Genomic DNA, 25,603 nt, shown 5'->3' with positions numbered 1-25,603 from the left:
TTTTTTTTTTTGTTTTTTTTGCTTCTGGACAAACTTGCATCTGGTGATCCAATTACATTTGGAGAGCAATTAGGTACACCGGGTGTTATTTAGTCATCAGAATATTAAAAAAAGACTCCAAAACTAATTACATTGCTTAGAACATCTGTCAAAATGCATTTTCCTTCAAATCTCATGATTATGATCTACTTTGTGCTATGATATACAAATTACACGGTTCATGGTCTGAAGTCAGATGTAATACAATTAAACTGTATAAATATGGTGAGAAATTACAAGTAGTCAGGATGTCGATGGAGTGTTTTACTTTGGACTTCAAGTTAATGCATCACACACTGGCGGATAAAAGTGTAATGGATCCTGAACCGGTTTTATTGTTGTAAGTAAAGTTTGTCAAAAATACACAACACTTGTTTCAATTAGAACAAGACTGAAAAGCATGCACCGTTCAATAAAACATTTCCATGACTTGCTAAAAATCTTTTCAAAAATGAAGAACACGGTCACTAAATGATAAACATACATTTAGCTTTTCTTTCAAACATAAGCAAAAGAACAATCAAAGCATAAGTGTAGAGGCTTTGAAGGAACGTTTATACCGATAAAACCAAGCTTGTAGTTCTCACTGGTGGATGTGGCATGTCACACTTGGTTCACTAACCAGGATGAACAAATAACGGGCAACACTGATGCTTTCCTTAGTGTACAAAAATAAAAGTTACTGTTTAGAGAAGTGGGTTTTTTGACTCGCTGTGCTCACGGTGTGTAATATTCACCCGATGGGAGGACCAAATAAAGAACAAGTGTAGCTCATCACAAGCTGCACATATAAAAAGGAGCTTCCATTAACCTACACAAATTACGTTAAATGGATATAACATGTTTTAAACAGATAGACATGGTCTATAAGGTGATATATAAAAAGAGGGCTAAAAGGAAAACCACAGGGCTAACCAACAATACAGAAACAATGTAGGATTTAAGATGTGGAGAGATTGAAAAAAATGAAACATCCCCAAATATTTATGGATCTCTGAACAGAAGCAGTGGTCCTTGGGAGCTGTCAGTAAGCAACAGTTGAGGTGAACGCTCAGTCTTTATTGGCTGCTGCTGCGTTTATCCATTCAGTCTTCTTTAGTCGCCTTTGGTTAGGAGGTCCTCTATGTATGCATCAAGTTCATCATCCGTGTTTATGTCAATATCCTAAAATGTCAAGAAAACAAGTTTGCTGAATCATGAACAGCGTCAAATGGGTCAAACATGCAGCAATGTGAAAAACAATGTACACTTCAGGTTAGGGGCTGCACAGTGCCACAGTTGTTAGAGCTGTTGCCTTGCAGCAAGAAGGTTCTGGGTTCGGTTCCCGGCCCCGGTCTTTCTGCATGGAGCTTGCATGTTCTCCCTGTGCATGCATGGGTTTTCTCTGGGTACTACGGTTTCCTCCCACAGTCCAAAAACATGACTGTCAGGTTAAGTGGCCTCTCCAAAATTCCCCCCTAGGTGTGTGTGTGTGTGTGTGTGTGTGTGTGTGTGCGTGTGCGCGCGCATGGTTGTTTGTCCATGTCTGTCTCTGTGTTGCCCTGCGACAGACTGGCGACCTGTCCAGGGTGACCCCGCTTCTCGCCTGGAACGTTAGCTGGAGATGGGCACCAGCAACCCTGCTGACCCCACTAAGGGACAAGGGTGTAAAGAGGATGGATGGATGGATGGATGGATGGATGGACGGACGGACGGATGGATGGATGGATGGATGGATGGATAGACTTCAGATTAGTAGCTCTTACCTCTTGAACTTTCTGCAGGAGGGCTACAATGTTGGTCCGTAGTTTTTGTAGTTTTTCGTCTGCTTCCTTCAGTTTGACCTCAGTGTTGTTGTTCTTTTCCTCCACAGCTTTGGCTCTGGCGTCAGCTCTGCTCTGGTACGAGTTGCACAACGACTGGAGACCCGACTCGTACTGCTGGAAATACTCTTTCTACAGAGACGGTGAAAAACTCTGCTGGCATCAGAACCACTCGCGTTATCTTTGTGACATTCTCTTTATTTTATGATGTCCAGGGTCTGATGGGGAGATTGTAAAGTGTCTCCAGGAACCAGCTGTTGCTCTACTGCCTGATTTATTGTCAGCCATGTTCTCAGACCGCTCTGCAGCCGCAAACAAATATGTTATCAAGCCATCAATCTGTTTTTCTAACAAATCTGGGTGTTTCCTGACAAATCGATTTTACCCTTTTGCAATGACGTTCATGATGAAAGAGAACAAAGAGGGCAAAGTGGGTGGTTTTTAACTGTGCTGAGTCGGATCTCTGAGTGACTGAACTGGGACAAAATCACAATACAGATGCACACCATGTAATTATGTTTGTGTTCAAACATGGACTCAAACAATTTGTTGGACTATGATTTTCCTCTGCAAAAGCACCCAAAAACCAACAGAACACTGATCAGGACGTGTTTGGTTGCGTCGCGTTTCTCACCAGAGGAAAGGCCATCAGCTCCTCAGCTGTCATGCTGTTCACATCGTCCTTGGGAATCCGGAAAGCAGGAGGGAAGAAGTAACGCAACATGGTCCTGAAACACAAACAGATTGAAGGACTTCAGTCACATTATGTGGATATCCTATGAAATTAGTAACATACATCTTAACAAGTTAAAATTATATTTAAAGTCCATTTATTTTTAGCATTTAGATGAGCATAGTCGATAGCTAACTTTGAATGTTACACAAAATCCTAAATATATTTTATCCAGCATTGTATGATGCTTCATGAAGAGGGCGTCTGTGTTCTCCAGGATTGTCAAGCTTATGATATTTTTGTATTAAAAATATTTTTACATTGATTGTAAATTAGCCGTAAGAAAGGGCGGAGCCATTGGGTGCAGTTCCCCTCTAAAACACTTGGTGGCAGCACCACCAAATTAGACAGTAAATTTATATGCTTGCATATACAGTTTTATATACGCATCACTTCACCTAAAGAAAATATTTTCTATCTATGCATTAATTGGAAAATACGGATGCATGTTCCTTCACTGGCTGTAAGCCATAATTGGTAAATTGAACCAAAATAAACACTTGAAAAACATGATTCTGTTAGCAAAACCTGCTTGAATCTATAAGTGGACTGAATAAAATGCATTTTTTGATGATAAGCAGCTGCAGGGTTTGTAGCTCACCTCAACATGGCCACCAGGCTGTCTGTCACCTCTCGACTGGTTCCAGGCTGAGTCGTGTCGGGCTCCATGGGGGCCGAACCTTTCTCCGTCTCCTGCTGGGTGTCGGGAGTCTGGGAGTTAGGAGACGGTGGCCGCATCAATCGTACTTCATCGCTGCCTTTGAACACCCTTTAGAGAAGCGTGCAACATGGAAATGAAAATAATGTTCTGCGCTGTGAATTTAAATTCAAAATGAAGCGAGATGATGCGTCTTACCATCGGTCTTTGGGTGTCGCTCGTGGTACGTAGTCAAATTTGACTTTCCAGCGAACGCTCTGTTTGTTTGCCTCCACAGCGATGACTTTACCAGTAAACCACTCCTTATTGACGCGCACTTCAACCAGAAGACCTTTGTCTGTAAGAAAAAAATATATATATATTTGTAGAACAAAACCCCTCTTTTTCACAAATGACATTTTATGTGTGTTAACTGACCTTTCTGAGCATTTTTAGTGTCATTCTCTGGCTCCTTCTGCTGCGTTTTCTCAGGAACCTGCAAAAACACCAACATTTTACCGCCACAGTACTGGAGCATCATTTTACTGAAGAGGGAGGGATGAAAAAGGAAAACATTTTGGAGCAATTGTGATTATTGGGTGAACCCAGCATGCAGACTTAGGGAAGAGTGCTACGTGTTAAGAAAACAACTAATATGGGATTAGATTAGAAGACACGAGAAGGTTAATCAGATGGGAAAGTGATCTCTTGACTGTTAGAAACTGTGAGAAAACCCAGCCTAGACTTATTTTCAAGGAAGTAGTGATGGAGCCCTGTAAAGCTACCTTCTCTTTAGCCCCCTGCTGTTGTGTGGGAACAGCTTTAGAGACAGAGGCTGGTGTAGGTGGCTGCTGCCGTGCAGGAGTGGATAATCCTTTCTTCTCAGCATGAGAGTGCGTTTTATCCTGCAAGGTCAATAGCAGAGGGGTTCTGACTGGAAAGCTAACTGAGCAGCTTGCATTCATTTGAAAAAGTCTCCAATTAAAATCCATCTAATGTAGGATTTCTGCCCAGTTGGTAATCCACTTTGTTGATGCACTCTGACTCTGTAGAGAGGAAAGGTTGGTTGAATCTGCATAACGTACAGGGCGAATAATGGCTCAACATTACACTACATCTATGTTCACCGTCTTCATCTATTATATTTTTTCTCCTCACAGCTTCATTTCATACATCATATGAATATCTAAAAGCTAAAATTAGGCATTTAAAGAATTTCTAGACATCTGTGTGTGCACAATGTCTTGAGAAATAAAGAAAGAAGTTAAATATAAGATTTTCTTCATCTTTTCAGTATTTGTCCTGAAGTGTTGACATTCAGAAATTATATTTTTGACCCTTTTAGATTATAGTTTGACGACACATTGTCGACATCAAAGCTTCCATTGCGGCGCCATGTGAGCTTACAGATCACGCAGCTGTGATTACTGAACCAAAGGCATAACGTGAGACACAGCAGGTAAAGGAAGTATATTTCTAAAGATGCTATTTGGCATGAATGTTTCACCAGCTGTTGGTAACAACCCAAGTAATCCGTACATAGAAGGAAACTCCTGACTGTGCGTTGGCTTTGGATTAAGTATGGGACAGCCTGTAGCTTCACTTTACCGACTAAAAGGCTTCCAGTGCCTTGACCAAAACCACCAAAGTAGCACTAACACGATGAGGCTTACAACTCCTCCATCTAAACATGGACTGATATTTAAAACTTAAATGTGAAGAAGACACACTAGTGTCTCAATCTGCCATTCGGCCTTGCAAAGGCAGATCACGAGAATCCTTTCAACACCTTCAGATCGAAGCAAAAAAAATCTGTAAGAACAATAGTTTTGATCGAAAACTGATTTTGAATCAAGTTGTGAGAAACGTAAAGATTCCCACTCCTGATGTAGATGAACTCAGTAGAATCTATTCTTTGGTTGCAAGCATTAGTTTCTGTTATGTCTTCAATTCTTTCAATGTAATCAAAAGACGCGTTTGGTGAAATTCCATCAACTCTGTATTATTACCTCATCCACCTTCCCTCGTTTTGGAGGCGGGGCCTTCTCCACCACTTTACCACGGTTACTGGCCGCTGTGGCCATCTTGGATTTCTTCGATTGTGGTTCTTCTTCCATCTCCTCCTCACTGTCTTCTTCCTCCTCTTCATCATCATCGTCGTCGTCTTCCTCATCCTCACTTTCCTCCTGCTCAATGATCCTCTTGCGTTGTCCAGCAGCAGCTGGTTTGATGGGTGACGCTTTGGTCAAGGACTATGAGAGGACAAAACAAGAGTATTTCAGATCTTCTCCGAAGGAAACTCCAAGAAAACCTTTGGATACATTAAGACTTCAGTTTACCCGAGAGCTGCGGCTGGGTGGAGGTGTTTTTGCAGAAGCTTTGGGTGTAGCCTTTGTTTCAGACGGAGGGGTCTTTGCTGCACCTCTGGTCCTGGACAGTTCTGGCTTAAGCGGAGTGGGAGGAGCCGCAGACGCTCGGGTGGGACGCTGAGAAGCTGTGCGTGACGGAGGGATGCTCGGAGCATTCTTCAGGTGAGCTGGGAGAGGAGGGGAGCGCGGGCGTGTCGCAGTCCTTTCAGAAGACCTTGTTGCCTGAATAAGCAACGTGGAGGAAGGAGAAAATCTGATTACATCAAAGTTCAAACAGCCATCGAGAATTACCTCAGGATTTTCACAGGTCAAATTCATAAACTTCAGGGTCAAATCAGAGCTTTTCTACATTGCATTTGAGGTGAAGAAAAGTAAAATGTATTGACGTCTTAATCTAATTAAAATTTTTCAACACGACTCCAAGTAATTGTTAGTTTTCCTTTTCATTTTAAAAATCACTTGAATCTATTTAATCGCCCCCCATGATAAATGCAGATTCATCAGAAACATTTTCCTATAAGGAATAGAAATAACAATAAAACAGCAAAACGATTAGTTTGGGTGGAGTTTTGTTTTCTAAATAATATCAACATAAAGCCATATAAGAACAGTAATGAGGACAGACGGAAAAAAAACAAAAAACTTATGAAACCAATATGATCCAACAAACTTTAGGGAAAGAGAAAAACAAAAATCAAAATCAAAAGAAAGTCGTACCTGACCCGAAGTCTCTGTTGGCTTCATGCTGACTTCAAGTGGGAGCTTTTTGATGTCTCCTGCAGATTTAATTGTGCTGGTTTTCTGATTGAAAGAAATCAGTAATTTGTACAGTATTATTCACAAAAAAAACCCAGACTGGACGAAAGGAGGTAGCAGAAAATGGATGTGAATAAAATACCTGTAAGGCTTCTAGTTTCTCCTGCTGCTGTTTGATTTTCTCTGCTAGCTCTTTCTGTTTGTCTTCAGCTGTTGGTTTGTCTTTCTTTAAAACCCCAACAGGAAAATTCTGTTTCTGTTCTGGAGCGTCGCATCTGAAACAAATTTTAAATTATTATAATAACAATTAAAAATAAAACAAATATACTGGCATGAGGAAGTGTGTTAGACAGATGATTCAAATTTAAAGTGCGGATGTTTTTGACATGTTCACTGCGTACCTGTCCTGGTTGCTGTCAGGATTCATGAGACAAACCCAGCTGTCAGGGTAGCGTTTGTCCACTGCGTCCATCTGGAAAGGCAGCGTTCTCCACTTCAAACACTTGTCTAAAAATAAAACGTAGAACCACAGGGCAAGTTTGATCTAATGTATATCCTTAGGGAAACCTAATTCATACCCTTAAAAGAACATGTGCCACTTACCACACTGAATAGTAATGGGTATCTCCATGGCACGGCGTCTCTTGTATCTCAGCTCTGTAGATGGAGGCGCAGCCCAGCTGGCAGACAGATATCCAAACTCATCCCAGAACTTCACAATGCCTTTTTGGGCTGCACAAACACAAAAACACCATTTCTTACAAGTTACTAATTAGTTACTCTGAAAGGAAACGACCCTATCCTTGCTTGTTGCATCTGTTAAACATTTAATGTTGACATCATGTCAATACTACCAGGAGTATGAGAGTGTTAAGAAATAAAAGTGTAATGAGAAATTGTCTGAAATTGGATTTTTAACTTGCTGTGCCTGATCGGTAGGAAAAGTCAAAAATCCAACCCTTTTCTGATCATTTCACAGACCATGCTTACATCAACAACAATCTTCAGTGTGGAAGTTGTTGCTTCCAGGAAAGACTGTTCATTCAGAATGAAACTTTAAACATAAGTCTATTTAATATCATAAACTCAGCTAAAACCTCTATAATGTCCCCAATTGCAAACCACCTTATCTTTTCACATCATACAACTTGATCTGCAGCGTTTACAGGAATCGGTGCTTTATGGCAGCAGCTGCTGGATGTAACTAATAAAGTAACATGTAATCTAACTTAGTTACTTTAGAAATCAAGTAATCAGTAAAAATATTGGTAACACTTTATTTGACGGGGTGTGCATAAGACTGACATGACACTGTCATAAACATGACAAAACACCTGTCATGAAGATGAAGGAGTCTTTATGAATGTTTATGACAGTTGTCATGAAGTGTCTTTCGGTAAATAATGATTTTTAATGCACAGTTGCTCTAAGAGTTGCATTGAAAGTCCATTAAAAATGCCAACTTTGCATTAAATTGTCATTATTTACAAAATTATGCAAAGTTGGCACTTTTAATGGACTTTTAATGCAAATTTTAGAGCAACTTTGCATTAAAAGTGTCATTATTTACTAAATGACACTTCATGATAACTGTCATAAACATTCATAAAGACATCTTCATGTTCATGACAGACGTTATGTCATGGCTATGACAGTGTCATGTCAGTCTTATGCTCACCCCTTCAAGTAAAGTGTTACCAAAATATCAATAGACTGCTTACTTTTTCAAGGTAATTGTGGAAACAATGCCAGTCCCCAGTATAAGATGGTAAATAACTTTCAAAATATAAACTCAATAATCATTATTAAATTAAAAACATTAACAAAACATTTTTGTATACATCACTCTCACACATGTCTGGGTAAGTACAGTGTTTCATAAAGGTTAGACACTTAAATATGCTGTTGATTAAAATCCATAAAAATAAAGCACTTAATTCAATCACTTTCCAAGTATTACTTTGAAAATCTGTCACATAGAAAGACGCATTTTAAAACCCTCAATAATAAGCAGAATCACTTACACTGCTTCTATTAAGCTTTTAGACTGCAGATGATACAAACTGCAGTCTAAAAATAAATAAAAAACCACCTACCGATGTTGGTGTCCTTCCAGTACTGAGCTAAATGCTCTCCCATGGCTTTCAGTAAGTGTCGGTACTCCTTAGCATCTGCAAAGTCCTGCTTGTTGTGGGTCGGCTCAAGCACCAAATACGGGACGTCGACAACTCCGACTACGCCTCCACATGCCCTTAAAAAAGAAAGATCATTTTTATTTTCTTCAACCCCTAAAGTGACAGAATGCTGAGGTTTCACTGAGTTTACTTACATGCCTCCCTCCAGCTGAGGACCCGTCTTCTCATACATCTTGATGAGACGGGAACAGTTGTACACAAACATCCCGTCCAGCTCCCGCTGCCCAATATTTACTCCAAAAATAAAATTCAAATCCTTGGGTTCCTTTAATGCTCTGAGAAAAAGGTGAGCGGAGGAGATTGTTAATCCGAGTTTGCGTTATGGATTAAATTATGTGAGGTTTAGAAATTAATCAACAACCAAGTTTTTTGTAGACCTCAGACTGAAATGTGATCACTGTGCACTAAATGACAAAATAAATATTTCTGCTGTGTTGATCAAATGTTCAATGCCAACTGCATCTACTTCTGGGGAAAACGTACTTCTGTTTGGCTTCTAGATTTCTCTTTCGAATGTCGGCGTCCCTTCGCAGCATCATGGCAGAATCCTGAACTTTTCTCAGAATTGCCTGAGGAAATGAAGAAAGAAAAGAAGTGAGAGAAATCAAAGTGAAACGTTACACAAAGATTCACCTCACTAAATGACAGAAAAAATGTAAAGAGATATCCTACGTCGACAACTTTAACAGAAGATTTTTGTTTTTTTTTTACCCTCGATTCTTTTGACAGATCACTTCCTAATCTGGCCTCCATGGCGACACTCTTACTCTCCGCCTCTCTCGCTTTTTCTTCAGCTGGTATAGAGAGGAAAATTAGATCAGATTGACTTAAAAATACAGCAACTGTTTAATAAATCCAACAAATAACAGAGACACCCACCGATTTTTGCAAGATGATCTGCTTTCTTCACTTCTTGTTCAGCACGTGTTTTGAAACGAGTTGATGAGTATTTATAAACCCTTTTAAGGAAAAAAAACAAAAACAACAAAACAAGAATATGCAGTCAGTGAAAGCAGCATAAAGTGAATTCAGTCAACACATTTGACATCATGTTACCTTGGTTTATAGAGACAGCACGAGAGTCTCTTGGTTCTGACTTTATGTCCCTGGATAAAAATCCTCATGCGTGGGTCGATGTACAGAACAGCAGTGTACGCTCTGAATGACCTCCGTTCTGGTTTCCTGTGCAGATGTTCAAAACATTTCTCATCGATACGCATAAACAGTTACGGCACATGATCTCTTTCACATAACGTAGTGGTTCCTTTGTCAGTCTTTCTAAGAAGTCCTTTGGCTAAACTCACACTCCTTCAGCGGGTGTCCCAGCCATGAGGATGTCCTGGTGATCCGACTCTACGTCCAGTTCTGGTTCTCCATTGTCCATCAGCTTTAGGTTGTAGACAACCACAAGCGTGCCTTAGGAAGTAAACACATGGAGGTAACCAATTATATTCATGTAATTATTCACAAATACATAAAATAAAACGAGGGGTTTTTTATGCGCTTACCACTGCTGCTTTCTATTTTGTTGAACTGCTCCATGAGCTGGTGTTCATTTTTAAAAGGAGAGTATTTGAAGATGAGCTCGGTTTCTATTGCATACTTCTCAGGGTCGGAGGTCAGGGGCTCCTTGGTTTTCAGGTCCCAGGAGGGGAGTGGCACAATCACCTGAAATGAGAAGATCAGAACCGTCAACACGCTGCTATAAAACGCTTAAATATCAGCCATGTTCTAAAAACAACTTGGCGGCAATTTGGATGTTTGAAGTCATGAGTTTCTTGTAGATCTCCAGTTTCCTAATAAATTGATCTGATGCATAATTATGTATTTGTAAGACAAACTTTGCTAAATACAGACTTTCTTGAAGTAACTGGCGACAAATAAGGTAACAAGAATGTTTAGGGAACTAAATTAAAAACAAACAACAAATAAGGAAGTTTCATAATTAATTTCTGTCACGTTTATGAAAGCGGCCAAATCCTGCAACACATTTTCTGACAGTTCTCTGCATCGGGGGGTGCATAGTTTTATCAGAGCTCAACATGAGCGTGATCCATTAGCTAAAACTTCAACCCACTGAGCAAAAGATGCTGCCAGTGTATTTGTTAAAGAAAATTAGCTAAAGTTGTTTCCACTTAAGGCCTGTAATTCAGGCAAATGATTTAAAAAAGCTGAAATGCCACCACTGTGGCTCAGAGCATTTGGTTTGGTGGAACAGAGGTGCAGCAGGTCAGTTTTAACATCCTCAACACCTCCATCATATGTCTCCTTAGACAAACCCTGAAGCCCATCAAACATCCCGATCCTGGCTTGAAAGACTCTTCTGATGGGGGCCTTTAATTTTTAATCAAATGAGAACAAAGAGTAAATGCTGTCCAACGCTCATCATACCAAGGTGAGCTGTTATTTAAATGCGTTTCCTCTTAGCACAGCTCACTGCTGCTGTAAATTATTAGCTTAGTTTCAGAAACATTTGCTTATGCACTTGGGAGACGCCTCTGTCCAACGCAACGTAGAAATGAAGAAGAAATGCAGAGACCTATTTAGCCAAACCCAACATGAACAGGTGTGTGGTTATTTTACATTGAATGCAGTGGTGAAAATGTCATGTTACTCATTTAACAGAGCAGTAACAGAAAAAGCCGTTTCCTTACTAAAACACAGAGTTCCTATATAAAACCCACGTAAGCCGTCCTGAAGCAGCTGATGGAAATAAACAACATGTTTTAAAAAGGGAGGCATTACGTAACTTTTAAACTAAAGTTATTTTCATATCTTCAGACTGAGAAGTAGAGAATAGGCTCATTACTTGACAGATCAAAAACAAACGATAAGAGGCTGAATAAACCTGCTCTTTTTACGCCTGTGTGTATGTCTCACTACACAACGTTTTTTTCCACGATAACATTAAATAACTTTCAATGCATAAAATAGACACGCATGTTTCAACCCATGTCATTATGTACTTGTAGAAATCACCATGAGTTAGATATCGTAAGTAAAAAAAGGAGTCTGACCTCATCAAGCCCTTCTTCTTCATGGAAAGTCCTTGACAGGAAGAGACACGTCAATGTATTATCCTTTTTTGTGAACAAGATGAAGTCTTTCCCAATTCGCATTGAGCCCCTGGAACGACAAAAGTTAAAATACCAGGTGAGACATTTTTACACCAACTGCGCACAATAAATTTCAAACAGCTCAGGAAACACTCACGATTTCAATCCATTTCCATACTGGCCGATCTGAGTGGACTCTGGGGAGCGCTTGTTTGACTTTCCAAACTGAATCACGTGGGTTGCCTCAACTATCAAAGAGAAGACGTTTCGAAAACACAATAAGAGGAGTACATCACTAAAAACCTCATTATGAGCAGACTTCAAGTCTTGCTTACTTGGGTCCATTCCAATGCCATCATCTAGAAAAAAAAGCATAAAACCACCACGAAGCTCTGGTCGTTTTTCTGGAATCGAAACACAAACAGCAATAATTAAATGTAATCTTTGTGAACAACTCAATGTGTAAAACTGGTAAAGCACTTATGACCGTACCGGTGTAGATGTCTATCCTAGTTGCATTGGCGTCTCTGTAAGAAAAAAACAACAACACAGAACTGTTAGGAAAAAATCTGTTTAATGAACATTATCTTGGTAAAAATTTGTTTCCAATCAAACTTATTACCTTGAATTGTCCACAAGCTCAGCCAAGGCTCCAAATAAAAACTCATGGGTTGTCCTAACAACATACAATTAAGATTCTTAGTCCAAAGGCAAGTACTAGGGCACATTCTCCTAATATAAATAATCTGAAACTTCTTGTTCCAAATTTACAGTATAAATTTATTCTGTCTGCAATGTTATGTAAACTTCGTGTGAGCATAACTAACATGCTTTCCTCAGCAACACCATAAACTGTGCCAGCCAAGTTACGCTGATGATGCAACTCTTCTTTTGTTCCGTTTTTGTAGAGGCGTTTGTTTTTCTCCAAATATAGATTTTTCTCCTACAAATAAACTTATATTACCCAAGCTTTCAGTGCATACATAAACTTGTGCACCTCCAATTAAACTCGCTTCACAATCCTCTCAACACTCTCTGTAGCGTGAGGCCGTTTTCTTTCCACTCATCTTTCCAATAGATTTGGTGTTTTTTTTTAAACTGTGTGTTGTGGTTTAACCTCCCTGTGGAGGGTCTTCGTGTTAGCAGTTCTCTATATGATTGTGTGGGTCATAACATTCATGCTCTTTCACAAATGGAGTTGAACAATTTAACTTTTCGATAATATTCTAACTTATTGAGATGAGCCTGTTTACAAACTAAATCAACACATGAGTTATAGGAGGCAAGACTTGTTGGAAGAGCTTGAATTGTAAGGTGTGTCCAGTGAATGGGCGTGTAATAGTCTGCACATTAACACAGCCCACAGACTGTAGCGCTGATAACCTCCCTGTAGCCGATTCAGATCTCACACAGGACTCAATGTTTCTTTAAAAAACATTGAGTCCTGTGTGACTTTTACATTGTGGTATTACAATGTAAAAGATTGTGATACCACTTTTTCATAATTCATCATATTTTCTGTTCACCGACAGAGGAAAGGGCTTTTTATGGAGGGATTCCTGGCTTTTATCTGGCTTAAAAACTGAAAACCTTAAGTCTTATTTGATTTAGCCTATTTCTTTTGTCATAAAGTAGAGCTGCTCTAAGATTATAAACTGGTCATATTGTCAATGTTTGTACTTACGAGTTTGTATGTAGGTACTCAAAGGTAAGCTGAGCTCTGCTCAGGTTGCTGTAGCTGGAGTAGGCCATGGCCCCTCAAAGTTATGGTCTACTTCCTTCCTGTTTGCCTTCTTCCTGACCAAACGAGCTCTAGTTGAGAGCATTCATTCTGAAAAAGGGAAGTCAAGATTACAATCACCGGTCATATGTATTAAACTGCACACCCCCTTAATCCGTTAACTAAGAGTCCGACGTCAGACAAAAGTAACTGATATGGACGCTATGCAACATAGCAAAAGAAGCACTCACGTAAAAGACTCCCTGCAGGTGAAGGTAACTCGGGTGCACCACGTGGGAGGCCTGTTGAAGAACAACAAAATGTTGTGACTTGATCAAGGAGCGTCTTTTGGGCGCAGTGCTGCCTGAAAACACGTTTCCACATATGCATGTCTAAAAGCAGCATACAGACGAGCTGGGCTTCTGGGAAGCAATGCAACTTTGTGTTTACTCATGTATGCATGTTATAAACTGCCTATCTTTTGGTCATCCATTGTTACTAATGTTTACCGTCTGGCTAAAACTGCAGCTAACGGACATTAGCATCCCTTGACTGTTTATGGACCAACGACGCTACTAGCTAGCCTTTCACAGTCGTTAGCTAAATCTTGACATTTTGAGCAAATCTGCAGGCCGTTGTAATACGACAGAAACTTCACACTGTAATAATCACACGCTAGAGGAATAGATAGTTTGTAACATTACGTCTTAGTCTCCTTGGCATAAACCAATCCCACAGGCCGCGTAAAATCCAGTTTCTTCGACGGCGATAGTTGATTCCCCGTAGCGCCCTGACAATATACAAATCCCGCCTCTGTCTTTCCGCAGACCAATAGGAAAACAACATGGCACGATTCTCAATAACCATTGGTGAATACGTCCGTCTACGTAAGCAAGATTACATACCGGTGCACGCGAGGCTTTGAGTCGCACCTGTTTGCGCCAAAATGTAAAATTTAGCAGACAGATAAATCTCAAAATGAGCAACGATCAACTGCATTTGTTGGGGAGGTTTTAATATATATGTTTCGTCTACTTTCTAACATGCACAAATAAGAAACTGAATTTGCTGAGTGATAGTTTAAGACAATGGTCTTCAAACTATCAGTACAACTGGAGATACTTGGGCCGATCTAACATGCATTTAAATTTATGGAGTCAAAAGGACCAGTCAAAAAATGCAAAGTTCAAGAGTCCTAAGTTCAGTTTAACAAGGGATTTCCACACAGTTTGGAGAAGTGTGGGGTTTTATTTCAGCGTTTTTGGGAGCTTGATAGCTATGGGAAAAGAAAATGTTTGCATGGAAAGATATTAAAATGCCCAGACTATTCTCTATTTCTTCATTTTTTGGTTTCATTTTTATATACTTTTGGAAATATATCAAAATGGAGGAAAAGGCAGGTTCCTCATACCCTTTCTTTCTTGTTTTATTTGTTCTTACCTTCCCTGTGCTCTTCCTTCCTTCTGTCCTTTCATCTTTGTTATTTCTCCCTTCGTTCTAACCTTGCTTCCTTCTGACCTTCATTCCTTCCTGTCCAACTTTTCCCCTTGTGTTCTTCTTTCCATTACGACCTTTCTGTCCATGTGTTGTTGTTCCTCTCCTTGTGTGTCATTGTTCTTTTTTAATATAAAACACAGAAAACTCTGGAAAGTTGAGTATGGAAAAGCTTACACTTTTAACATGGTCAATTAAAAAAATCGATGTAGTATGAATACTTTATCACACCATTTCTATTTTGTGTGCTTCTAATCTCTGGTAAGGCTAGTTGATTAATGACTGATAAGACATTATATCCAGTCAAAACAAAACATCAAGTCAAGGTGATTGATCAAGACAAAAGAAAAGATCAGATCAAGGTGATTGATCAAGTCAAAACAAAAGATACAAGATGATTGTACAAGATGGCTTCATTTTGTATCTGTAATAATTGAAATGGCAAAGGGGCAAAATCACCATACATGTTCAACCTGGATAGTGAGTTGGAGAACAAATTCAGAATCCTTCAGTAGAAAACAGGAAACCACGGACTAGCTTCGGTTTGACAGAATTATTAGTTGATTATGGTAATTATTATTTAAGACAGTGTATTTCTCAGAATTTTATGCAAACATAACGGGAATGTTCAAAAATGGAGGTTACACAAATTTGTGTTCGAAAATATTTAATGATGCAACCTGCCAAACACAGACATTAATTGAACGCCTTCTCGCCAAATTTACCTGGAATGCTTCAATGATAACACAATACCAGTTCTTCTCATTCACATTAAAATTAAGATACCAAATTTTCTTTGCAAAGCAGTTGGCCTTAATATACAAAGTTCATTAAATTAAAACATAGAAAAAAATGTACACTTTGTACAATTATGTAGTCAGGGAACTCATATTCACAACACATGTTGCACCTGCTATCTGAGGTCTTTACGAAACCACAGTCACATTGCAACTTGTGATTTATAGTAAAACGTTTACAAACATTTACATAATTCGGATGCCTGTGTATGCCAAGCTTAAGAAGTGTATTTCTATAATTACTTTATTTAGGACAACAAAGTGCACTTGTTACAAGGTCAGCAGCAATGAAAAGTATTTAGTAAAATGCAAACAACACCATGTAAACGAGTATGTCGTGAAATATTTTGCTGTTTCTTCCGCCAAAGAATTTCCTCGCTGTGTAGGACAGTCACACCTCTTCAGCTTTCAATCAAAGGTTCCTGTAAAAAAAAAAAACAGTAAAGAAGATAAGGTAGATAAAACAGTTTCTACTCACTTCTATAGTATTACATATGCAACCAGAACAGCTAACAGATATTAGAGGAAAAAGTGATCAAAGCTTAAGATCATTAAAAAAAAAGCAAATTACACTTTGAGAGTTTTGTCCTGCAAGATAATCTCGGTGCGGGACGGAGGTTTTCAAGCTTGCAGCTATACAGAGAATCAAACAAACACCAAGCAGACACACGCTGACTTCCACCAGATGTTTCACCGCCACACCTTGCTCTTCCTAAAAATAAAATGGAAAAAAGGGAGAAAAATAAGATGGGATATGATCAAGGCAGAAATGAGAATATTCTTCAAGAGCGGCACTCCGTACCATAGTTAACATGACGGTCAAGGATGGGTCTTTCCTAAAGTGCATACTGTAGCAGGTTTGAGATGATGCTGGCAGCTGATTGGTCACTTCCACAGGAACTCTTGAAATATTTGACTCTGACACATAGCACGATGGAGGGACCCTTTTTAAAAACAACACGAGAGTGTATGTTCACAAAAATTGAACCAAAACTGATCATTAAAAACCATCTTATTGACACAACCAGGTGTGTAGGAATATTTGAAATGAGTTCATAATTTACTACAACAGAACTTCATTGTTAAGTTTTAAAAAAGCAAACTTTCTCCAGTTATTATTATTTTTCTTATGAACCAGGAGTGCCAATAAACATGGAGAGGACTATAAAAAAATAGACAGCAAATAAATTTATCAGTAATCTTACGGAGTTATAGGTAGGATGTGTGTTGGAGCCCTTATAGTGAGGCATATGTGCTCACTGTCTTCAGGTAAGATCCTCAATGCCAAACTAACAAGTTCTTTATCTAGAAAATTAAATAACTTGTTAATGAAATCAAGAGAGCTTATAGTCACTTCAAACTGATCAGATAAAAAAAAAAACACAACCTCCAAGCTTAAGCTGTTTGGCTGTTAATGTTGTGAACAGAACAATGTCTTTCAGCGTGCCACTCGGTGAGGAAGAAATCACAGCCAGAGGAACGTGAAGATGCAAATCCTTAACAGAAGAACTTCTTGTTGCATTTATTGATATTTTCTTATCCTTTTCCTGGATCGTTTGTAGTGGAGCAATTGGGGAGGTGTGGGCTGGAGAACTTGCATTTTCCTTCTCACACAAGTGAAACGTTGAGAAGGACAAAAGTAGAGTATTCCAGTCCTGTGACAAGAACAATGAACATTCATTTCAGAGTAAAACACTGTCCTATACTGGAATACCTGTAAGAATAATTACAAAAGGGCACTTATAAATCATATTCCTATTAAATTCAGTGATTGTAGTATAATGAAAATGGAAGACAACATAGTCAGCATCATATATTAACAGTGATTCTTGAGAATAGGGACAAAACAGGTCCTATGGATAAAGCATGAAATTTGAATAAAATATACACAAAATATATTTTTTTCAAATATCTGACTAAACTAACCTGGGTCATGTGAGCACAACAATGTATATTTTTCTTGTGTTTGCTGAATATTTTTTTTATTTTAAACATTGTAGTTGGTGGATGATGCCTGTAAAATCCCTTGTCCAGGAGCAGAATTCAACACACTATAATAGTTTAAAACAATTAAAGAAATACTAAAATTATATATTATGACAATTATATTTTACTCACTAGTTTGTCACCACCTTCAGTTCTGTGTCAACTCCGTCAGATGGACTTTTTGTTGTTTTTTGTTTTAAATAATATTTTTTTGTTTCTTGAGAAGCATTTGTCTGTAAAATGAGTAAAAATATCACTAATGGGATATTTTAAAATAATTTTATATTTATTTTTGTCAGATGGTGATGACAAAGTTCTGGGTCAAGTCGATTAAAAATGTAAAAAAAGAAATGCAACTGGGAGCCTGCACCTTAGCATCTTTACATTTCCTAAACATTATTTGTCATATTTGCATACATAAGGTTGAGAAATAATAAAAAAAATATGGGAAAATTAAAACCCATGTCCCTATTCTCAAGAATCACTGGTGAAGCAACGCAAGTATAATATAAACAAACAAATTTAACTTTTTTAAACAGAACTAACAAAACGGCCCAACGTTTTGCAATACTTCTTTGGGTGAACAACCTTTTTTCACATGCATGAATACTTTCGATGTTGTACTGCGATATTCGTGGGTAAGATGAATTCTTGACATCGTGGACGAAGGTGAATGCGACCTTACCTGTTCTATGTCAGGGTTAGGTAGAGAGTGAGAGTAGCTGTAAGAGCTGAGAACGATGAATGAGAATGCAAGAGTTAAGAGGCACAGGAAGAAAGTTGTCCCCGGAGGGTTGTGGGATACGTATTCTCTAAGGTTAGACCCCTGACTCATCCTCAGGCTTCCATGTACAGCTGGGGTGAGGGAAGCTGCAAACAGAAAAGTATGAAGTCATTGAAGCAGGTTTGACTAAATCTCTGCCACTGAATCCTTTGTAGACATCTCTGACCTCAAATGTTTTTTGCGGCCAGTTTTCTCAAGACAGGGATAGCTTTAACTGGGGCTATCCCTGCTTGCTCCAAGTATTAAAGTCATATGTCACATAATGCATTGTCAGCACAATATTGTAAACTGCCATCTCAAAAACAACCACGGAAGCAGCATTATTTCAAGTTGGCCTCAAAAACAAAACTTAAATCAACAGGAATCAGGCTTCAAGAATTCAGGGCTTGTATGTGTCAGATTGTGAAGGACAGAGAATAAAAGCTATTGTATGCCAGCCATCAGTATTTCATCGCTTTAAAAGAGCAAACAACTCGCAAGACAGTTTTGATCATAGCTTCGTCAAAGATATTAAGACATAAAGAGATCACGTCAAGCTGTAGAAAACATGACATGTGGCTTTTACTTTTGTAGAACTTGATTTTTAAAACCGTATTCAGTATGAGTACATTGCTTGGAGACACCGATACTTAACGTCTGCTCTTATCCTTCTTCTGTAGCAAAAAAAACCTTCAGTAAAACAGCGTTTTTAATATTCCATCTCTGTTCTGGAGACGTTCTTGTCAAAACACTCGCCAACTCCACGAAGTGCTGTAAATGTTGCTAGCCAAGTAGCTTCGCATGACACTTCCATACCTTGAAACAGCGCCTTTATGTCATTCCAAATATCCGGATATCCTCTTTGAAAGGTATCAATAGAAAGTCGATTAAAAGTCTCGAGTTAAGCCTTCATATTAGCATGGCGAAATGGCAACTCAAACATCACGACAGTTTTCCAGTTTACGACCTTGCATTGCCATGACTACTTTGATTACGCAAGTCACGTGATCAGTCAATCCGTGTTCGTTTTCGATGAGATTGGAGAAAAGTCGCTGACAGATTTCAGCCAATAAACTAAAAGATTTACATGTACATCAAGTTAAAATATTGCTCAATATAGTTGTCCACAGTCTTTTATGACGTCCTAAGTCAGAGCCGCCATCTAGCAGAATATTTTAGAGCGCTTCACCCTTCAAACCTGCATCCGTTTTATTGCCAAAAGGTACCAAAACCTACATTAACCCCCCATTCTTTATTGTTCAGCAAATTGGACTGCGGATTGATTTTAATCAGTCCATAGGGATGAATTGACCGTCTCAATTGAATTGAGAAACTGATGAGGTAGTCCATGAACATGCTTTTCAGTAGGCAAATATTTGTGCATGCATCTTTCATTTAAACACGTCTCGCAGAACTCCGTTTTGTGCAAAAATTTTGTTTTCAGCTGCAAGCCATCCTTCCCTTATCTATAACTACGTATTCTTGCCTGGATGCTTTGGGTAGGTAATGAAATGCCCTGTACAGGTGATGCACGCACAAAATCCTAGGGGAAATTTAGAATGACCAAATAGCAGAATGCATAATTCTGGACAATAGGAAGAAGCTATAGAAGCCAAACGGGGACAACATGCAAATACGTCAGGAAGGGATTCAAACCCAAGACCTTCTTTTAAGTAGTGCAAAAAGAGAAATGCATTTCTGCAAAATCTGTTTAAAGACTCTTAATGAGTTTCACCTTTTGAATTTAATTACCAAAATACTTGAGAATTTAATTTACTGAGATGGTCCCATTTACTGACAAAATGTAAATAGAAACATTAAAAAGGTTAAAAAAAATATTCTTTAATTAAACATTTACACACACAAAAAAAAATCATGTTACAAATTTGTCATCAGAAACAGATCTATGTAAACGGCTCTTAAAGAGGAAAAAAAAAAAAAAACCCTGCAACAATCAAAGACTGTTTAGTTCCAGCTCATCATTTCCCTTTTTGTCATACAACCTTAAAGTTTGCACTAAGTACTTATTGGACCAATCAAGATGTCCAGGTGACTTTTATAGGCTTGAAAGCCCACACATCAGGGTGTCCCATGTGGTACAAGTCATCATAAGGAGAAGTGCTCCACTGGAAAGGTGGCACCTGGTCCCAGGTCGGCCCACTGACTGCCAACATGCCATACTCTCTGAACATTTCGTAGGAAGTCAGCTACAAGGGAACATGTAAAAATTGGTGAAAGACAGATAATGTCAGTTATTTTAATGTCAATCAAAATCTAAACACATGAAGTGGGATTTCAGAAAAAAAAAAAAAAAAAGACCTTCATGTCTGTTCCTCCATGCGGTCTCTGCTTTAAGGCACCAAATGGATACGTCCCATTAGCTGGGTTGAGGTCCGAACGAGCCGAGATTGCGTTCTCCCCATTCTGAGGCGGATCACATCCGTCACACTTTGACAATGGATCTGCTTTAAAGTTATTGTACCTAAAAAAAAAAAAAAAAAGAAATGCATACAAGCTATTAAACCCAAACCATCAGTAAATAAAAGAATGAAATTGTTTTGTAAACTTCACCTCATAAGGCGCACCATGGATTCCAAATCTATGACACGAGTCTGGTTTCTCTTGAATATCTGAGCCCGAGGATTCTGATCAAGAGAGAACCAGGGGCCGTATTTCTCCACCAGTTTATTGCAGCCACTGGCATTAAAGATCTCTACGTAGTACCTTTGGATGAGCAAGTATGGGCATAAATCAGAACAAACCACAAGCAATCATATATAGATGTTTCCCAACTGATTCTTACGGGATGTTGTAACTAGCCCAGTAACCTCTCTTCAGGAGCTCCTGAGTTTTATCTCTGTATACAACAAGCCCCCTGCAGAAATGCAAGATAAACACACTCATTTTAAATAGATCAGAAGGAAATGGTTTAAAAAAAAATCAGATCCAGGTGAGTAAAAAAAAAAACTCACGGAATTTGTTCCAACACAACAAGGAGGCCATCTTTAATGGCCGTCTCTCCTGGAGTGAAGAGGTTATAATCCACAATCATCCACTGGTTGTTGTACCTATGAACACAGACGACAGACTGGAAGGTACACAGACCTTTGAGCAGACAGACTGCAAAGATTTACATTTATCTAGCAAAGGCCTGTGTGACCGATCCTCAACTAACTGCTTCAGCAATTCACAGATGCACATGATCAGTCTGAGAAACCTGACCTCAAATACTCATGTGACTTTACATCACAGTCAGCTGTTTTAAGCCATAATTCCACATGACTGGGCACCGTTTTATTTCATATGCTAGAAAGTATTGTTTTATTACTCAAATACAATTTTAGTTTTGCAGCAGTGATGTGAAGGCATGGGCTACAATAGACATTCAGGCTATTACAAAAGGGAAAAAGTGCCACAGTGTCAAACAAGTTACAATTAAAATAAATCAAATTAAATATGTCAATTTACGAAATGCATAATAAATTGACTATGCTTAAAACTTATTAAAAATGTTAAGTTCTTTTAGAAGCTATACATTTATACAAAATTACTGTACATTCTTTTTTATATAATCCATTGTCACACTGAAGCATGCAATAATCACCGTTATCCTTTTTGCTTTTGGACCCTCATACTTTATGTCATCAGAGTCGTGTCGACTCATTTCTCTCTAAAGTGCTACACTCCAGAGTAAAAGTAAAACAGAAACTGATTGCAAACCACATTTTTAAAATACAAGCAAAAGAAACCAAGTCTTGCCATTTAGAACACATCGTTGGTGGGTTCTTCATTTCCATTTGTAAAACTCACGTTCCACTGTTGTACTTGCTGAATATCTCTGCCCACTCATGGCCTGTAGTCGCCAACCGATTAGCAACGATGTTCCGCAGCCATTCCATTACAGTTCCTGTCGGCTGGACAAACTTCCAGAGAGCAGGGTTGTTGTTGCCAATGGTGGTTTCTAGTGTAACCTGCAGGCACAAGATGGCTTTAAAGGACAGAATATGAATAAATATATATATATATATACACACACTCACACTGGAAAGTTTAAGTCAGAATAGTTTTATCACCAAGGCAAATTCTCACCAAACCGCTGCTTAAGATGTAAAAGTCATCTCCAGAAAAGATGGATCCAGGATATGATGAGAAGGCCTGAATTCGTCCAGGAAGAGGATCGTTTTCTTCAAAATTAGAGAAAATTATAGAAGTTTTATATTCTTTCAAAGAACACATGCTTTCTAACTTGCACCTCGCAGATTTAAGCATTTAAATTAGAAGAGACTCAACTTGTGTTAATGTATCAAATGAAATCCATCAGATTGGAAGGTAGGCACTTAATGCCAACATGTATAAAATAAGTTATTCAACGCATCTTTATAGCTCATTTGAGGTAAATGTGTACCTTTGACATGTACAAATAGCTATGCATAAAGATTTATAGAAAATTTAAACTTGTTTATTCAAATTTGCAGTCATTTCACATCATGACATAATTAAACCTTTATTCTGGCTCTTCAAATAGTTCCCAACATGCACAGTAAATACAATTACCTTCCCTGAACACTCCTAGATCTTGAAATTAAAGGTTTTTATACATTTACTTTTAAACTTTATTTACTACACATTGCTGATATTTTACTCCAAACAGGGAACCTTGCCATGATCAACAAACAGAACCAGTAGATTTAATACCCATTAATTACAACTTAATGTTGACTTTACACAAAAAAAAAAAATGTAATTTTACATACTGGGGTAACATTTCCTTTTTATAATCATTAAATTTTGTTGGAAGCCACACAAATATTCAGTTTCACTCTGAGGTTTAGACCGTAATGAATGAAAATACATTTTCAGCCGTACCTAGAGGAGACGTTTTGAAGGCGAAGATGTACTTCTTCATAATGCGCAGCATGGCCTGGTAAGTGTTCCAGGTGTCATGTGACACCAGCAGATCTTTGTTGTTTGGCAGCAGTTTAATGAGCGCAGAGCAGGAGCCAGAACCAAGGGTGCGAGTTTTGCTGGATTTATTCAGCACCGACTCCAAGTCTTCAAGATCTCCACCCATCTGGAAGAGTCTGGTTGTGAAGAGAAGCAGTGGAAAATGTGAGATAACATAAAAAGTTGGTCATCTTGGCTCAGATTTGATCAGTAAAAGCCAAGAGCTTACAAGAAGCCAAGTGGCTTGAGGTTGAAGCGCGTAGTGGGAAAGTACAGCTGGTCATAGAAGCTGTCTTCAAGACCTTTAATCTGCAGCAGCGCCAGATGCACCTGAAAAGCAGAGACGAATGCCAAAACAAGTCTAAAAGCAACAGGAATAGTACAAATATTGATCATTACCTGGTGCCAGTAGGGTGAAGTCGGCTGCTTCTCCACTTGATCTTGAACCCACTGAAGGTTGGCCGAGATAAAAGTCTTAAGGCGCTCACAGTAAGCAGATTCAGATATGATGGGCCCACAGTAACCCATCAGAGTGTTCACCCAGTGTTTAGACATGAGCTGAAACAAAAATATGCAAAATAGTTGGACAAGACAAAATATCTGACCTTTTGTCTGAAAGAGGGCCAAGCTTACCTCAGAAGTGACTGAAGCCTCGACGGCACCAGCAGCATAAGCTTGGATGCTGTCATTGTACCGGCTGCTGGTGGTGACCTCCAAAAAGGACCAGCTGACATGAGAATGAATGGAAATATAACAGTTGCACTTAAAGATCTTCCTACTTGGTCAAAAATTAAAACATTTCCATTTACCCGTCTGCAACAACCCCTTGCGCCCCACATCTGGGTGACATTTTAAGCAACTTTAAACTAGTTCTTATAAGAAAAAGGGATTTATCAATTTTTAAACATCTTAACTGTGACATTTGAGTCAAGGTTCTAATTTTGAGGAATCATGCAGTGGTGTCAAACTCCAGTCCTCAATGGCCGCTGTCCTGCCATTTTTAGATGTGCCACAGGTACAAAACACTGCGGTAAAATGGCTTAATTACCTCCTTTTGTAGGCAAGTTCTCCAGAGCCCTGCTAATTACCCAATTATTCTATTCAGGTGTGGTGCAGCAGAGGGACGTCTAAAAGTTGCAGGACAGTGACCCTTTGAGGACTGCTTTTATTTACATGCAGCAAAAAAATCTTTACACACTTTACATTTGATGTAAAGGCCCAGCTTTTACTACAAATAAAAACTTGTCAGGCATATTTGTTTTAGGATAAAAAAAAGATTGAATTTAAATCTACATGTAGTTTTTAATTGAACGACTGTATTTTGGGCTTTAAGTCACAGTCCAAACTTTGAAGAGATGCTATAAAGAAAATGCTTGTTTTCAATCTTCAGGAGACTTGTCCACTTGCAGCCAGATTACCTTATCGGATGACTTTATATTTTGATCATTTTCTTAACTTTCGCAAACGGGCAACATTTATTGCAAAAATATATTCAAAAACTTTCAGTTTTCTCTACATTTTCACAGCAAAATTCATTGCTGCGCAGAAATGTACTCCTGATTTGCTTCTTTTTATTTTATTTTTTTTATTAAAGTTTTCTACCAAACTATAAGAAAGAAACTACGCCTGACTCGATCTGTGTATTTGAACTCACCCGGTTGTTTTGATGTCATCTGTGAAGTTTGCCCAGGCAACAAAATCTTCGCGATAACCGTCGACGATCGTCAGCTGCCCGGTATATTTGTCTATGATCGCTGTTTGGATTTCATTTCCAGCGGACGCACAAAAGCAACACAATCCGATTAAAGTAGCAAAGAAACTGAACGTCTTTGAGGGAGTTCCAGGGACAAACATCTTGTTGTGCCTGGACGCCATGTTTCAGTGAACAAGTCACATGACAGCAAGTGATTTTAAACACTTTGCTGGAATGTTTCAGTTTCAAAGTAAAAGTCTGTGTTTCTTAGGCGTAACTTCCTGAAGGACTTTTGTGGGCATGTCCCCACCAATATTTCCTGCACCTTTTTTTCTTTAGTTGCCTGAATCTATTTGCAGATAGTAACTCGCCAGCAGCTGTACGCTGTATTCAAAGCATTAACAGCCAGTTAATGTTTTTTTTGTTTTTGTTTTTTGTAAATGTCATTGTAAAACGTAAGTGGTAAGTCCGTTCATTGAAACTCCAGTCCTCAAAGGCCGGTGTCCTGCAACTTTTAGATGTGCCTCTGCTGCACCACACCTGAATAGAATAATTAGGTCATTAGCAAGGCTCTGCAGAACTTATCAACACAAAGAGGAGGTAATTAAGGTAATTAAGC

At 38.7% G+C, this 25,603-nt stretch overlaps 3 protein-coding genes across 5 annotated transcripts; all 3 read right to left on the bottom strand.

The window, feature by feature from the left end:
- Positions 1-291: 291 nt before the first annotated feature.
- morc2 (MORC family CW-type zinc finger 2) lies at positions 292-14,119 on the bottom strand. 2 transcript variants are annotated; one of them, XM_007559210.2, is made up of 29 exons: positions 14,012-14,119; positions 13,559-13,609; positions 13,272-13,418; positions 12,210-12,263; positions 12,080-12,114; positions 11,923-11,991; positions 11,745-11,835; positions 11,549-11,657; positions 10,040-10,199; positions 9,836-9,947; positions 9,588-9,713; positions 9,411-9,490; positions 9,243-9,325; positions 9,015-9,100; positions 8,666-8,806; positions 8,433-8,587; positions 6,940-7,068; positions 6,738-6,843; positions 6,479-6,611; positions 6,298-6,381; positions 5,551-5,802; positions 5,221-5,463; positions 3,997-4,116; positions 3,650-3,707; positions 3,431-3,569; positions 3,176-3,343; positions 2,476-2,569; positions 1,785-1,973; positions 292-1,203 (listed from the first exon to the last, which is right to left on the bottom strand). In XM_007559210.2, the coding sequence occupies exons 3-29, from the start codon at positions 13,337-13,339 to the stop codon at positions 1,135-1,137; spliced, it is 3,153 nt and encodes a 1,050-aa protein (XP_007559272.1). In that variant the 5' UTR covers positions 13,340-13,418; positions 13,559-13,609; positions 14,012-14,119; the 3' UTR covers positions 292-1,134. The 2 variants fall into 2 exon arrangements, with proteins under 2 accessions (XP_007559272.1, XP_007559274.1); XM_007559212.2 differs by lacking the exon at positions 3,997-4,116.
- Positions 14,120-15,451: 1,332 nt separating this feature from the next.
- On the bottom strand, positions 15,452-19,340 carry LOC103142909 (transmembrane protein 248). 2 transcript variants are annotated; one of them, XM_016674873.1, is made up of 7 exons: positions 19,104-19,340; positions 18,270-18,454; positions 16,986-17,253; positions 16,804-16,903; positions 16,401-16,542; positions 16,170-16,310; positions 15,452-16,020 (listed from the first exon to the last, which is right to left on the bottom strand). In XM_016674873.1, the coding sequence occupies exons 1-7, from the start codon at positions 19,159-19,161 to the stop codon at positions 16,000-16,002; spliced, it is 915 nt and encodes a 304-aa protein (XP_016530359.1). In that variant the 5' UTR covers positions 19,162-19,340; the 3' UTR covers positions 15,452-15,999. The 2 variants fall into 2 exon arrangements, with proteins under 2 accessions (XP_016530359.1, XP_007559271.1); XM_007559209.2 differs by having other exon boundaries at positions 19,164-19,338.
- An 828-nt stretch (positions 19,341-20,168) lies between these two features.
- LOC103142908 (putative phospholipase B-like 2) lies at positions 20,169-25,199 on the bottom strand. Its single transcript, XM_007559208.2, has 12 exons — positions 24,946-25,199; positions 23,925-24,018; positions 23,691-23,849; positions 23,521-23,621; positions 23,214-23,428; positions 22,437-22,531; positions 22,158-22,318; positions 21,320-21,415; positions 21,151-21,222; positions 20,919-21,071; positions 20,667-20,829; positions 20,169-20,554 (listed from the first exon to the last, which is right to left on the bottom strand). The coding sequence occupies exons 1-12, from the start codon at positions 25,164-25,166 to the stop codon at positions 20,384-20,386; spliced, it is 1,701 nt and encodes a 566-aa protein (XP_007559270.1). The 5' UTR covers positions 25,167-25,199; the 3' UTR covers positions 20,169-20,383.
- Positions 25,200-25,603: the final 404 nt, after the last annotated feature.

The sequence above is a fragment of the Poecilia formosa genome, unplaced genomic scaffold, assembly GCF_000485575.1.
Source record: "Poecilia formosa unplaced genomic scaffold, Poecilia_formosa-5.1.2 Scaffold103, whole genome shotgun sequence".
Taxonomy (NCBI): Eukaryota; Metazoa; Chordata; class Actinopteri; order Cyprinodontiformes; family Poeciliidae; genus Poecilia; species Poecilia formosa.
Note: the sequence above shows the minus strand (reverse complement) of the source record. Positions and strands in the feature narration are given on the sequence as shown.